The sequence below is a fragment of the Pollachius pollachius genome (assembly GCF_949987615.1).
Source record: "Pollachius pollachius genome assembly, chromosome: 2".
In the NCBI taxonomy this organism is placed as follows: domain Eukaryota; kingdom Metazoa; phylum Chordata; class Actinopteri; order Gadiformes; family Gadidae; genus Pollachius; species Pollachius pollachius.
In genome coordinates, this window is record NC_136935.1 from 9579236 (window position 1) to 9591458 (window position 12223).

Here is a 12223-nt window from a genome sequence, read left to right on the forward strand (position 1 = left end):
ATCTTGTGTGGTTTATAATTTCGTGTTTATTTAGAGCTATTTACTGCTCATCGAATGTTTGTTTTTTTATCCACATTGAGTGTCTGGAAAAAAGGGTTCGTCCAAGCATTTGATTTTTCTCTTGTCAAATAATCCAAAAATAAATCATTAATGTACACAAATACATTTTCATGTAGTTGATACTTGAAAAACAACTCTACCACGTCTGCTGGTCCAGCATTAAAGAACAACTTATCTTTGAGTGTTAGGAAGTGATACTGCCTCCCAGCAAGGCTTGGAAAGCACTGCGTGATTCTAGAGGGACTGGTTGGTTTAACAGCGGGGGACCTTTCAGCCCACATCGCCATAAAACCAATGGCTGTTTAGTAGGTGAGCTGCTTTCTATCGATACATTTTTAGAGAGCATATGCCTGTATCCAGGCAGTGAATAAGGCTGGTAAACCAGCCACCACTCTCTGGATTGTAGTGGTAGTTGTTTTGTGCAAATTTCTCATGTGCTATTCCCGAGTGACTGACCATACTACTTACTCCTTGTTAGACGTTAGATCTGCATCAGGCATGCAGTACTGCGGATAAATTGCGCCACCGTGTGCTAAATGCAAAAAATTGCAGGCACAACATCTCCCCCTAGCTCCACATCAGCGGTAATGAACTGCGACAGCCTTCCAATATTCTTGGCCCAAACCTCAACATCTTCAGAGTATTTAATCACGGTAATCTCAATTTGAGCTCAGATTACTATTTACCCTAAATCAAGCATGAACAGGAGACTAGAGAGAGTCAATGACCTTTATTGATCCATACATGTGCCACTCAAATCCGGAAGATGTTACAGATTTCCCCTTCGAGGCCTTTACTGATCATGGGTTATTTTGCTCTACATTGGAGGTCATTGACAAGGATGGAAGAAATTAAAGACAATAATGATCATAACAGTGTCAACGGTAATATACATAAAAGCAAAAATAAAAGGAAAAAAGGGATCAGTGACTTCAAATTAAAATGTTGGGTAAGTATAAGAACAAAAATCCTGAAAACCCTAACTTCTTCTTTCCAAATAACTGCTTAGCATACATTTCTACATGGCATGCAATAAGGCACCTATCTAACACAAGGAAGAAACCTATGCTACAGTTTGAAGCACAATTGTTATCCAAAAGATAATATTGCTCACCATTTCACCACGCATAAAAACTGTATTTCTCATTCCCTTTCACATGACCCAAGCCATGTCTAAAAAAAATACATGTTTGTAAAAGATATTTTACACAGACCAGTTAATAGAGCGCAATCCCATGGAATCAGGTGGATAATCTTAAAGAAAGTTCACTTTAGTCTTGCAATTGTCTTTATATTTACATTGTAATAAGCAGTTTGACCAAATTGTGACCATTTTGCTTCAAACATCACAAGATTAAGCTATCCAGTAGATAGATAATTGATTTACTCCAAACCAATGAAGAATCTGCCTCTGCATTCAGGTGATGCTGGAGTTCACGGGGGAAATAAAACTTTAAATAAGGACACAGAGCATTTTGCAGTATGCTATGCAGTATGTTTATTTAACATTACGCATTTTCCTCAAAGCTAAAATGGAAACCAGACAGGAGGGGGGGGCCTAGGCAAAAACTGCCATCTGTACACCAGTACAAAGACCATGTAGTCTAACGAAGGGAGAACAAAGAAAAACAGCAGGATGAAGAATTGATTAGGTTAGATTGTTTGACTCGAGACATTAATTTTTTTACTGCAGGGTGAGCGCACGTTAAGTGTCTGGTAACACACGCTACTATGGTAGCAAAAAAGGGAAAAAAATGGGTTGGTGCCAGAGTGGATCCTGCTATCAAAAATTTCATCTTCTGGATCATAACAGCACACAAGTAACCTATACATATATATATAAAAGAAATCTTCCAATTATTTACATAGAATTTCTTTTTTTTTGCTAAACATGGACTGATAGGAGAAATCGCCAATTGATATCCTCAAGACAATAGAACTTTTCTTGATCGCCAATCAGTCGCCCAGTGAGCCACATCACATGAAGTTACATATGCCTGCCTGAAGGTATATTCATTGAATTCAGCCTCAAATAGCCAAGTCAGAGGGGCAAGCGCCGTCCAGGTAACATTGTTAGTATATCAAATCACTTTTTTTTGTTTCCTTTTAAAAGCATTCAAAAGGTCCTGACTATGCCCAGAACAATCACGGGGTACCTCCAATACGATAAGAGGGTCAATTGCAAATCATCTCACAGCTGCCTCATTAGCGCAACTGTGAACCCTGTGATGCCTGGAGAGCGACGACGAGTGGTTGAAGCCTTTCCCGCACTGGGAGCATCTGTATGGCTTGTCTCCGTCGGCCAGGCGCTGTTTGGTGATGGCATGGGAGAACCCTTTTCCCGAGGGGATTGCGTTGTACTCCTGCATCTGCTGCTGCTGCAACATTTGCTGCTGCAACAGTTGCTTCTGCTCTCGATCTTGCTGCTGCTGACCATGGCTGAGAAGATGCGGCTTATCATCCATGTGCACCCTCTGGTGACGGGTCAGCGAGGACGAGTGGTTGAATCGCTTTCCGCAGTGGGGGCAGGTGTACAAGGTCCCGTCGGAGTGGACCCTCTGGTGCCGCGATAGAGAAGAGGAATGGTTGAAGCCCTTTTCGCAGTGGTGGCACATGTAGGGCTTGTCGCCCTGCTGGTGCTCCCGCTTGACGGCATTCCCGTAGCCGAAGCCCTTGCCGCTCGGCACGGCGGCGTACATGTTGTTCTCCCGCAGGTGGATCTTGTGGTGTCGGGAAAGGGAGGAGGAGTGGTTGAAGCCCTTGCCGCACTGGGAGCAGGTGTAAGGCTTACCTCCGGCATGGACCAGCTGATGTTTCTTCAGGTGGCGCTTGCGAACAAAACTCTTCCTGCACTGGTTGCATTTGTACGGCTTCTGGCCGGAGTGGACCCGCTGGTGTTCTTTCAGGGTGGCGGCGGCGGCGAAGCACTTGCTACACTGTGTGCAGCGGTGCGGTTTGTCGCCCATGGCCGCCGCGTGGGTCTTCTGGTGCTGCTTAAGGTTGGAAGTGGTGGCAAAACCCTTGCCACACTGGCCACACGTATAAGGCTTGTCGCGTGCGTGGAGCTCCTGGTGCTTCTTCAGATGCCTCCGGCGCACAAAGCTCTTTCTGCACTGGGTACACTTGTAGGGCTTGTCCTCCGAATGCATCTTCATGTGCTCTCTTAGGGTGATGGCGGCCGCGAAGCTCTTGCCGCACTCTGAACACCGGTGGGGCTTCTCCGCCAGGTGGATCATCTGGTGGGACTTGAAGGTGAAGGAGTCCATCATTCCTTTGCCCACCATGTCAACGCCGGTGGGGACGTAGGGCTTTTCTTTCATGTGGATCTTCATGTGCTGCTTAAGGCTGGCTTCCACAGCAAAGCTTTCACCGCAGTGAACACATATGTACGGGTTGAGATCTTTGTGGATCTCAAAATGCTGGTGAAGATCGGCGATGCTGCCGAAGATTTCACCGCACTCGTTGCACTGCAGGCCGTGGGCCTCGTGGATGATGACGCCGTTCTCTGACTCCACCGTCAGCTCCCCGCCGTGGTCCGACTCCACCTTGACCACGTGGTCGTGTTCGCTCTTCAGCAGCACTTCCCCGAAGTTAGCCGATCTGACGTCCCCCGTGAAACAATGCATTTCGCCGTGCTCCACTTTGATGTAGTCGTGGTCCGTCTCCGCTACTATGGCTTCCACACAGGTCACTGCTCCGAGCTCTGTACCTAGGCCCTGGATCTTGGCCAGGTCCGAGCCATGGATCTCCAGCTCTAAACCACGCTTTTCCTCAGTCATGATCTCCGTCTCTGCACCATAGTGAAGGTCGACCTGGCTGTGGGCTATGACACACTCCGACCCAAGCGTGTCAAGGCCGGGTGTGTCACATTCAGTCTCTGACTCCGCCATGAGAACACACTCCAGCCCAACGACCTCCGTTTTATTGCCGGATGATAACTTTGTAGGGACTTGGGTTAGAGGAGATCCTCCTGATTCAGCGCTGCACACAAGTCTTTTCTGGTCAAGCCGTTCTGCAATTGGAGAAAAGAAAGTATATACATGTTTGCAGTGCCTTTGAAACATAAATGCTTTCAAAGTTAGACAGTTCAGTTACACTTAAGGTTTTCTTTCAGTATCTCCCCTTGCAAAATATATGACTTAATAATTAGTAGAAAGGTCATAATGAGTTTCAAAGGTCAGTTACATGGCGTCAAGTTAAGAGGAAAGTGCAGACTCCTGGCGAAATTTTCCAATGTGTTTAGTAGTAGTAATAAAAGTAGTTAGTTTTAGTAATAAAATAAAGAATCTGCCATGATGTACAGATATCACAATATAACATTCAAAACAAATGTATCAGGAGGATCTTGGGGACGGATCTGCACCATACAAGATTTTATGTATATGCAATTGTATATTATTTACTTTATATTTATTTACTGTAACACGAGTTGTTCGCTAGTCCATATAACGTACAAGTTAAGCATTTTGGGGTTCTGTTAACATTTTGTTATTCTTCTAATCCTCCCCATAATAGCTAATGGTGACAATACAAGGTATTTGGTATATTGTATAAATATCCGACAGGTGCCCAAAATTGCTAGTGAACTGCTCAACTTCACGTGATTCATAAGCACTTGGCATACAATTTTAGCGCCCAGCAGAGCTTTACCTGAGTAGCCAAAAAACATCTATAAAGTCTGAATGGACCCCCACTTGAAATGCATAGTTAAAATCTGCACGGATAGCACATCATGTCCGCCATCTAAACTGCAATCGACTGTGTTCTCTGTTTGTTCTTAAGGCATTAAATGCAAAGGAATTGATCAATATTGTGAGTTGTAGCCCCTATAAGCATCTGACGGTTGTTAGCCTATCTAAACAGCTACATATAGCCTACATAGCCGCTAGTTAGCTGGCTACGATGGGGGAACTGGTTAAAGGTAACAGTATTGTGTTAGCGGCTAATATGTTTGCGAATATAGCGAGCTAACTAGCTTCATAGCCAGCAATTAGCGGGTATGTGTTACTAGCCTGAACAAACAAGCAAATACGCTACAGTTTCAGAGCAAAAATAATTCGAAAGCCATAAGACCGCTTTCGAACCGCCTCTAGGATACGCTTAGCAACGCGGAAATCCTCATTGTGCGCAGAATTACCAGGCCATCTTGTCGTGCCACACCACCACTTCCAGCTAGCCCAGATTAGTCTGCTCTAAAATGGCTGCCGCTAGTTAGCATGGGACGAGCTCGGCTACCGCCCTTCAAAACAACTTAATCTTATGCCACGTAATCCACAAAACCATGGGAATCGGGACCCCCAACACCACAACTTTGCAAAATCAAAACATACAAATGCGTCTTAAATTCATCCACCAATACCGTCGTCATTCTTATAAGGAGACCTGTTTATATTTAGCGCTACACCCTCGCCGTGAAGCTCGTTAGCTGAAACAAAGATGGCTAACGCAGCAGCGACGGGGTACTCGGGGGGTGAAAATCCCGGGAAAGGCTACCCTCTCCTCCGGGGTGACAGACAGAATAATTACGAAACAATACATCCAACGAACGAATTTTAAACGTGACATACGTTAATCAATGAAATACATACGCTGCTGAACTAACAGTGGTCTAAAAGTGGAAGGGCGCTTCCTGCAGACCAAAGCCCTCCTTAATGCGGCAGCAAACACGGCCTCAATGGCGGCCTTGCTCGGGGATAGCAGGAGACAACAGCGCTAGCAGGCTGGCTACCTAGCCGCACCACCAGGCTAACTAGCCGGCTAAACCAGCTCGCTAGCACGGCTATCCACAACTTCTGGCGTCTGGCACCCAAACAGAACGGAAGCCTGATATATAAAAAAAACGCCTAACCCGACCTACACACCAAGTTTTGTATGTCAAGCCAAATTGGAACAAAGCACCTACAAAAGTAAAATGGCGTTTTTGGCCACACTATTGATCGCCATAGCAGATTTACCCCTAAAATGTAATATTATCATGCGTAACGCTGCCACGGAGCATTTCAGATAATGGGCCTGTGTGGTGTATTTTTCCACTACTGTACACACAGACAGTATGCTTCTCGTATCTGGAGATAAACGCACACATTCAGACATTAGAAGGCAGCAGTGCTGTTTTCAACAAGACACTATGGGCTCATCTTAATCCTCATACAAAGCTTTAAGGCACTGCGCGATGTAACTTGTGATAGTCGCTAGATGTCTAAAAAATAAAAAAATAAACCTGCTTTATATCGTTACCATAACTGATGTATCTGTAAAACGGCCACCCACCTTTATATCACAGTTTTTGATTGTTGTTGAAGAGAGATTGGTTGTAAGCTTTGAAACTAAAGAGTGGAGATAGCTGCGGGTTGGTCTGCGCTTCGTCAAACTGGTGGGTCTTCCTCTCTCTCCTCCCTCTCTGTGCAGCTCGCGCCACAGCTCGTCTGGCGCCAACGATGGAGAAACCGACACACTTTAGGGAACGAATCATTGTCATTCCACCACCGTGGCCTGCTCTACTGCCGCCTACAGCCCAGGAGCGATCATAGGGGGCACCTAGGCCTATATGATTTATTGTGAATAATTTGGCAACAATTAGTTGAATTGGTATAGATTTGTATTTCAATGACACTTGGGCTTCACCGTTTTTGCATTTGTCTTATTATTCCTCTTATTATAACTTAAATAAGTAATTAAAGGACATTAAAAAAAACGTAAACTCGACATACTGTATTTATTTCCATACCATGCCATACCATATCATACTATCCTATGACCTAATTCCCTCTACCCTCATTCTTATCCAATTATCCCTCTATCCCAATCTAATCCCTTATCCAATCGTTTCTATCTTATGATATTGAATTGTACTAAACTTTACACATTACTATACTACACTATTTTAAATGGTTTGTTTTGTAAGCAAAAAACAGGCTAGAAAGCAAAGGGGATTATTTTGTTTTTGAAGCCTACACAATCCCATGTATGCTCATGTCACTAATGGAATGTAAGTGAGTATAAAATAGAAGGCCAATTTATTCAATTTTTCTCAGATATTTAGGTTAAGAATACCATGAGGGACATTATTTTCAGTTAATTTATTTTACATTTTTATTTTATTTTTACATTAATTAAACCCCTTTCGATGAATGGCATTTTAGATTACACCACGCCTTTTACCAGGAGAACTGGTTTGACCAAAATGAACACACCCCATGCATGACTTTGCATACCATGTCATACACGACTTCAGCAGGAGTTTCACTCAAGCGGCCCATTTCTCGCTCAAGGTATCAGCTACGCCAAGTGTCATCTTTTCAACAGTGGACCAGTTCTTAACTTGTATCGCTCCTGTGATTTAGTCGATATAGTAGCATTCAGCTGGGGACCACCATACCTAACGATCAGCTCGACCACCATTCATTCATAATTCTGCCAAAAGAAAGAGACAAAAAAAGGACAATGTCGCGCCAAAGTACCCTGGACTTGGACCGCTACAGCAGCCTCAGTAACAGTCAGACCCGCCGCACAACCACCAACGGCACCAAGACCAGGAGCCTGTCCCGGGGTCAGGACCGGACCGGGGACGTCATGTGTGACTTCTGCACTACCAGAAAGGAGCGGGCGGTGAAGTCGTGCCTGGTGTGCCAGGCCTCCTTCTGCGAGGACCACGTCCAGTCCCACTACGAGTACCCGGCGCTGATGAAGCACAAGCTGGTGAAGGCCACGGGTCAGATGAGGGAGAAGCTCTGCGCCCAGCACGATAAGCTGCTGGAGGCCTACTGCCGCACCGACAACACGTCCGTGTGCGTCCTTTGCATGATGGACGAGCACAAACACCATGACACCGTTCCCGCCGGGACAGAGAGGACCGAGAAGCAAGTGAGTGAATCTCACAATAATATAATTAAATATTTAGGATGTTAAGCTTTAAGGAACCGATATAGGGTCCGTGTCAGAGGTAGGCTGCGGACTTTGGGGACCGAACGATGGGCCGACTGGGAGTCCAACACCCTAGCCACCACCACACCCCTTTAGTTTAAGTTAGAACTTGCCAATCTTCTTCATTATAGAATAATACAATTGGTAAAATATAGCTCCATATTGTGTTATTTTAACCTGAATTGGTCATTCTAAATGTATTATTTTTGTTTTCCCTCTCCAGAAACAGCTTGGCAATACTCTTCACAAATCTCAACAGAGGATTGACGGGCGAGTGAAAAAGTGGCAGGACCTCAAACAGGCTGTGGAATCAGTAAAAGTGAGTGTGACGTTGTCAGCCGAGTCAAGTGTACCTTGTACAAATCAGAGGAACACACGTTCCATCTGATCAAAGCAAAGGAGTGTTAATTATTCCCCAAGAAATCTCAAATATAATAACCTTTTTGAGCGTTTTTTTAATACCTTAACAGCATTCAGCCCAGACAGCCCTGGATGAAAACGAACGGATCTTCACTGAGATTCTGCGCACCGTGGAGAGGAGGTTCATCGAAGTACGCGAGATGATCGAATCCCACGAGAAGATCACTATTTCCAGGGCCGAGATACTGCTTAACCGCCTGGAGGAAGAAATAACCCTGATGAGGAAGAAACACAACGACCTGGAGAAGCTCTCACACACTGACGACCACATCCACTTCCTTCATGTGAGTCTGAGTCTGAACCTTATCCAAGGTTTCAGTCTATCAAACAAGCGATTGCCCTAATAAACTACAATTCACGCGTGTGTGTATGTATACACATTTACATTGCAGATGTTTATATTTTACTAAGGTGATACTTACTAAGAGTTTTTGGTGGTGCAGGCACATCATTGCATTTTCTGCGTGTGTGTGTTTGTGTGTGTGTGTGTGTGTGTGTGTGTGTGTGTGTGTGTGTGTGTGTGTTTGTTAGTGATTGGGGTGTGGAGGAGGGCGGGGGGGGGAGTGGATCAAGATGGTGTCAGGAAGAACAATCATAAAGATTGTTCCTAGTTTCATCTTTCCAGTTAGTCTTGTTTTAGAAAGCAGCTTGTGCTCCACTTATCCCTTTTGTTTGTACTGGCTCCAATATGGGATTGTTCTCAGCTTCTGCTGTAAGTCACTTTGGATAAAAGTGTCTCAGTTATGTAAAAATACATTTTTTCTTTCACTTTGGTTTGATTCTTGGACCACAGAGTTGGCAGGCTCTGTCCGGACCATCAGGATATGAGGACCTCAACAACGTGGTGGTAGCTCCCAACTACTCCTTCGAGGCCACCAAGAGAGCCATCGCTGCCCTGAAGATGGAGGTGGAGGAGGCCGCCAAGGCAGAGACCAGCAAGATCTCCTCCGCAGGTTCCCACATTTAAATGTAGTAAAAGTTGAACGTCATCATACTTATTTGGGCTTCAGTTGACATTGAACTGATCAAATCCAATATGTTTCCTTCACATGTCCCGCATAGTGAAAGAGGTGCACATTACAAAACAAGTGGACACAAAGACAGAGAGAGCAGATGACACAGTGGCGGTCAGCGAGCCTCGACGGGAACCACAACGGGAACCACAACGGGAACAACAACAACCAAGGACCAGACAAGATTTCCTCAAATGTGAGTTTTAGTTCATTTTGTTAAAAAATAAAAATGATATATATATGTTGTTATTATCATTGTCTGCTTTGCCTTTTTCGACATGTTAGCACCTTAGACCACTGTTGTAGTGAAACAAAAGAAACGACAAACACCGGAGAGGTAGAAGTATGTCCACTCGGAGAACAGGTTTGAGGAAATGTCTAGAAACAATCTGAAAACTTTGCATAAACTATACAAATAAAGGGTATATTTGGGACAAAGCTAGAGTTGGATACACATCAAAAACATTCAGGTTCCATACTTTAACAAATGATCAAACAAAATAATGTCATACGTTATTCTGTCATGATTGCAGTGGTTCATGTTGACCCTCGGCAGTGTTGGTTGTCATAGTTTGGGTTTCAGTCATGTGACTTTAATAAGCACCTTGAAACAAAATGTTAAAGGAATGTGTTCATTTTATAATAGTATACATTGAATATTATGTTAATAATATTATATAATAATATAACATATGTTAATTATATTGACCACTTTCTTTCCTTACCCCCAGCCAACAGTAATATCTTGATCTTTCTCACCACCAATGTATTTAGTAATATTTATGATCATTGGCAATGAATAATTTCCAAGGCAGTAATACAACTGAGGTAGAGGTAGAGAATAATCTTGATCGCCATATGGACTCCCACTGTTTTGTGAATGGTGTATTATCAGTAGCACATTCATGGCTGGTGGTGATTGTGATGGTGAAAGACCCCTCATATAATACAACACGATGAATTGCAGATTCTTACTATGGCTTATACCTTTGGTATAAGCCATAGTAACAGCCAAACAAGCATCATTCAAAGGAAATTTATAAGCATATTTTTACTTTATACTTTTTTATCTCCAGATCTCTTTGTAAAATAATTTGAACCATGAAAGGTGACACAGAGATCCAGGAAGGGCATTGAGCAAGGCAATGCGGCGCTGTCAACATGTTGTTGTCCCGTGTTTTTCTAGATGCTTTCCAGTTGATCCTTGACTCAAACACCGTCCACCCTAATCTTCAACTCTCTGATGGAAACAAGACGGCTACCATGGTGCAGAACCCCAAGAGTTATTCTAGCAACCCTGAGAGGTTTGACCAATGGCAACAAGTAAGATCTCTCACAACTCTTTTGAATTTATTTTTGAATGCACTGGTTGTACATTGTTATTGTAATGCTGTAAATTACCAGTAGGGGTCATTGTTTAGCTTGCTAGTTCCACTGACAAATATAAGAATATAATTGGTTAACTTCCCCAATGAAAAAAAAAGGTAGGCCTTTACAGGCCTAATTAACTGCTTGTTTGCATATTATGACGTCCCTATATAAATGATTGTATAAATTAATAACGAGTCATTCTGGTTTCCATAACATGTCCTATTCTTGCAGGTTCTTGGAAGAGAGAGTGTGAGTGGCAGTCGTTACTACTGGGAGGTGGACTGGAGAGGGACGGAGACTGACATCGCAGTGACCTACAGGGGCATCAAACGCAAAGGCAGCGGCAACGAATGCAGCCTTGGTTGGAATGAGAAGTCCTGGAGCCTCTATTGCTCAGAGTCCAAATACTCCTTTGTGCACAACAATAAGAGCACAGAGTTAGAGGTGCCTAGGTCGTCCCGGGTCGGAGTTTACCTGGATTACAGAGCAGGGATCCTTGCCTTTTACAGTGTTTCTGAAAGCATGATCCTGCTGCACAAGATCCAGACTTCTTTCACCGAGCCCATCTACCCTGCCTTTAGCGTGTGGGGCTTCGGTTCTAGTATCAAACTGCTGTAGTGCAGGGCAGGCTATTTATTATACATGATATGGTTGGTTGTTGTTTTTTCTTTCCAACTTTTTCTTCCATCATAAATGTTTACTGTTGCAAAAATGTTATTAGAAATGTATGGTCATCAGACCATTTAGTGTGTGTCTAGTTGAACAATAAGCAATTAAATTATGTTATTTTGTCTACTGATCGGTAACCTGTCCCCCGCTGTTTTAACTTTCAGGTTTTATTGCATTTTGTGTATTTATTATATTATTCATTTTTCGTTCAGTTGTATGAGGATTTCTCATCAACGATGCAATGAGAAATCTACTCATGATTGGTCTGGGTTTGGTGGATAATCTGATAGTCGATATCGTGGTGGGAATAACATTTGAATAGGCTACTAATACAACTTCGAATAAAAAAAAATAAAAAGTCTAGTCTGATTAGGTTACCAAACGGTCCGGGAACCTTTATTTATGTTGATGTTAATTACGGCTGATCTAAAACTATCGTGTATAAAACCAATTAATGTTCCAGGAAGGTTACTTGAAGGATTTCCCTTCACGTTCCCAAACAGCAAGATCTTCTTAAAATGGCACAACTATCAGAGAAGACTGGTTTACCAAAGAGGTGACCAGCAGGAAACTTCAGGGGTAGGCCTACGTCTATAAACGACACCCAACAACGATAACTTCACGTGATTAGACGGCTTTTGGAACGTTCATTCGAATAAGTACAAAAAAGAACATGACATGAGGTTTTAAGAAGGGTTTTGAAAATGATATGAACAAAGACATCTGCACAAACTTCTTTGAAGATTGTGGGAGGGTTACCTAAAAGG

The 12223-nt window shown here is 43.4% G+C and overlaps 2 protein-coding genes across 3 annotated transcripts; one reads left to right on the plus strand and one right to left on the minus strand.

Moving 5' to 3' along the window:
• Positions 1 to 775: 775 nt before the first annotated feature.
• LOC307091898 (uncharacterized protein) lies at positions 776 to 6467 on the minus strand. Of its 2 annotated transcripts, none has more exons than XM_079758744.1 (2): positions 6331 to 6467; positions 776 to 4072 (listed from the first exon to the last, which is right to left on the minus strand). In XM_079758744.1, the coding sequence occupies exon 2, from the start codon at positions 3948 to 3950 to the stop codon at positions 2247 to 2249; it is 1704 nt and encodes a 567-aa protein (XP_079614870.1). In that variant the 5' UTR covers positions 3951 to 4072; positions 6331 to 6467; the 3' UTR covers positions 776 to 2246. The 2 variants fall into 2 exon arrangements, with proteins under 2 accessions (XP_079614870.1, XP_079614871.1); XM_079758745.1 differs by lacking the exon at positions 6331 to 6467 and adding an exon at positions 5649 to 5815.
• Positions 6468 to 7300: 833 nt separating this feature from the next.
• On the plus strand, positions 7301 to 11593 carry ftr14l (finTRIM family, member 14-like). Its single transcript, XM_079729912.1, has 7 exons — positions 7301 to 7923; positions 8207 to 8302; positions 8454 to 8687; positions 9197 to 9356; positions 9466 to 9612; positions 10603 to 10739; positions 11019 to 11593. The coding sequence occupies exons 1-7, from the start codon at positions 7504 to 7506 to the stop codon at positions 11403 to 11405; spliced, it is 1581 nt and encodes a 526-aa protein (XP_079586038.1). The 5' UTR covers positions 7301 to 7503; the 3' UTR covers positions 11406 to 11593.
• Positions 11594 to 12223: the final 630 nt, after the last annotated feature.

Excerpts from the sequence above, each read along its gene's own strand:
- LOC307091898 (XM_079758744.1), bottom strand. The coding sequence starts at position 3,950 with ATGGCGGAGTCAGAGACTGAATGTGACACACCCGGCCTTGACACGCTT.
- ftr14l (XM_079729912.1), top strand. The coding sequence starts at position 7,504 with ATGTCGCGCCAAAGTACCCTGGACTTGGACCGCTACAGCAGCCTCAGT. Across the intron at positions 8,688-9,196 it reads ACCACATCCACTTCCTTCAT|AGTTGGCAGGCTCTGTCCGG; the intron begins GTGAGTCTGAGT and ends CTTGGACCACAG. Across the intron at positions 9,357-9,465 it reads CAGCAAGATCTCCTCCGCAG|TGAAAGAGGTGCACATTACA; the intron begins GTTCCCACATTT and ends TGTCCCGCATAG.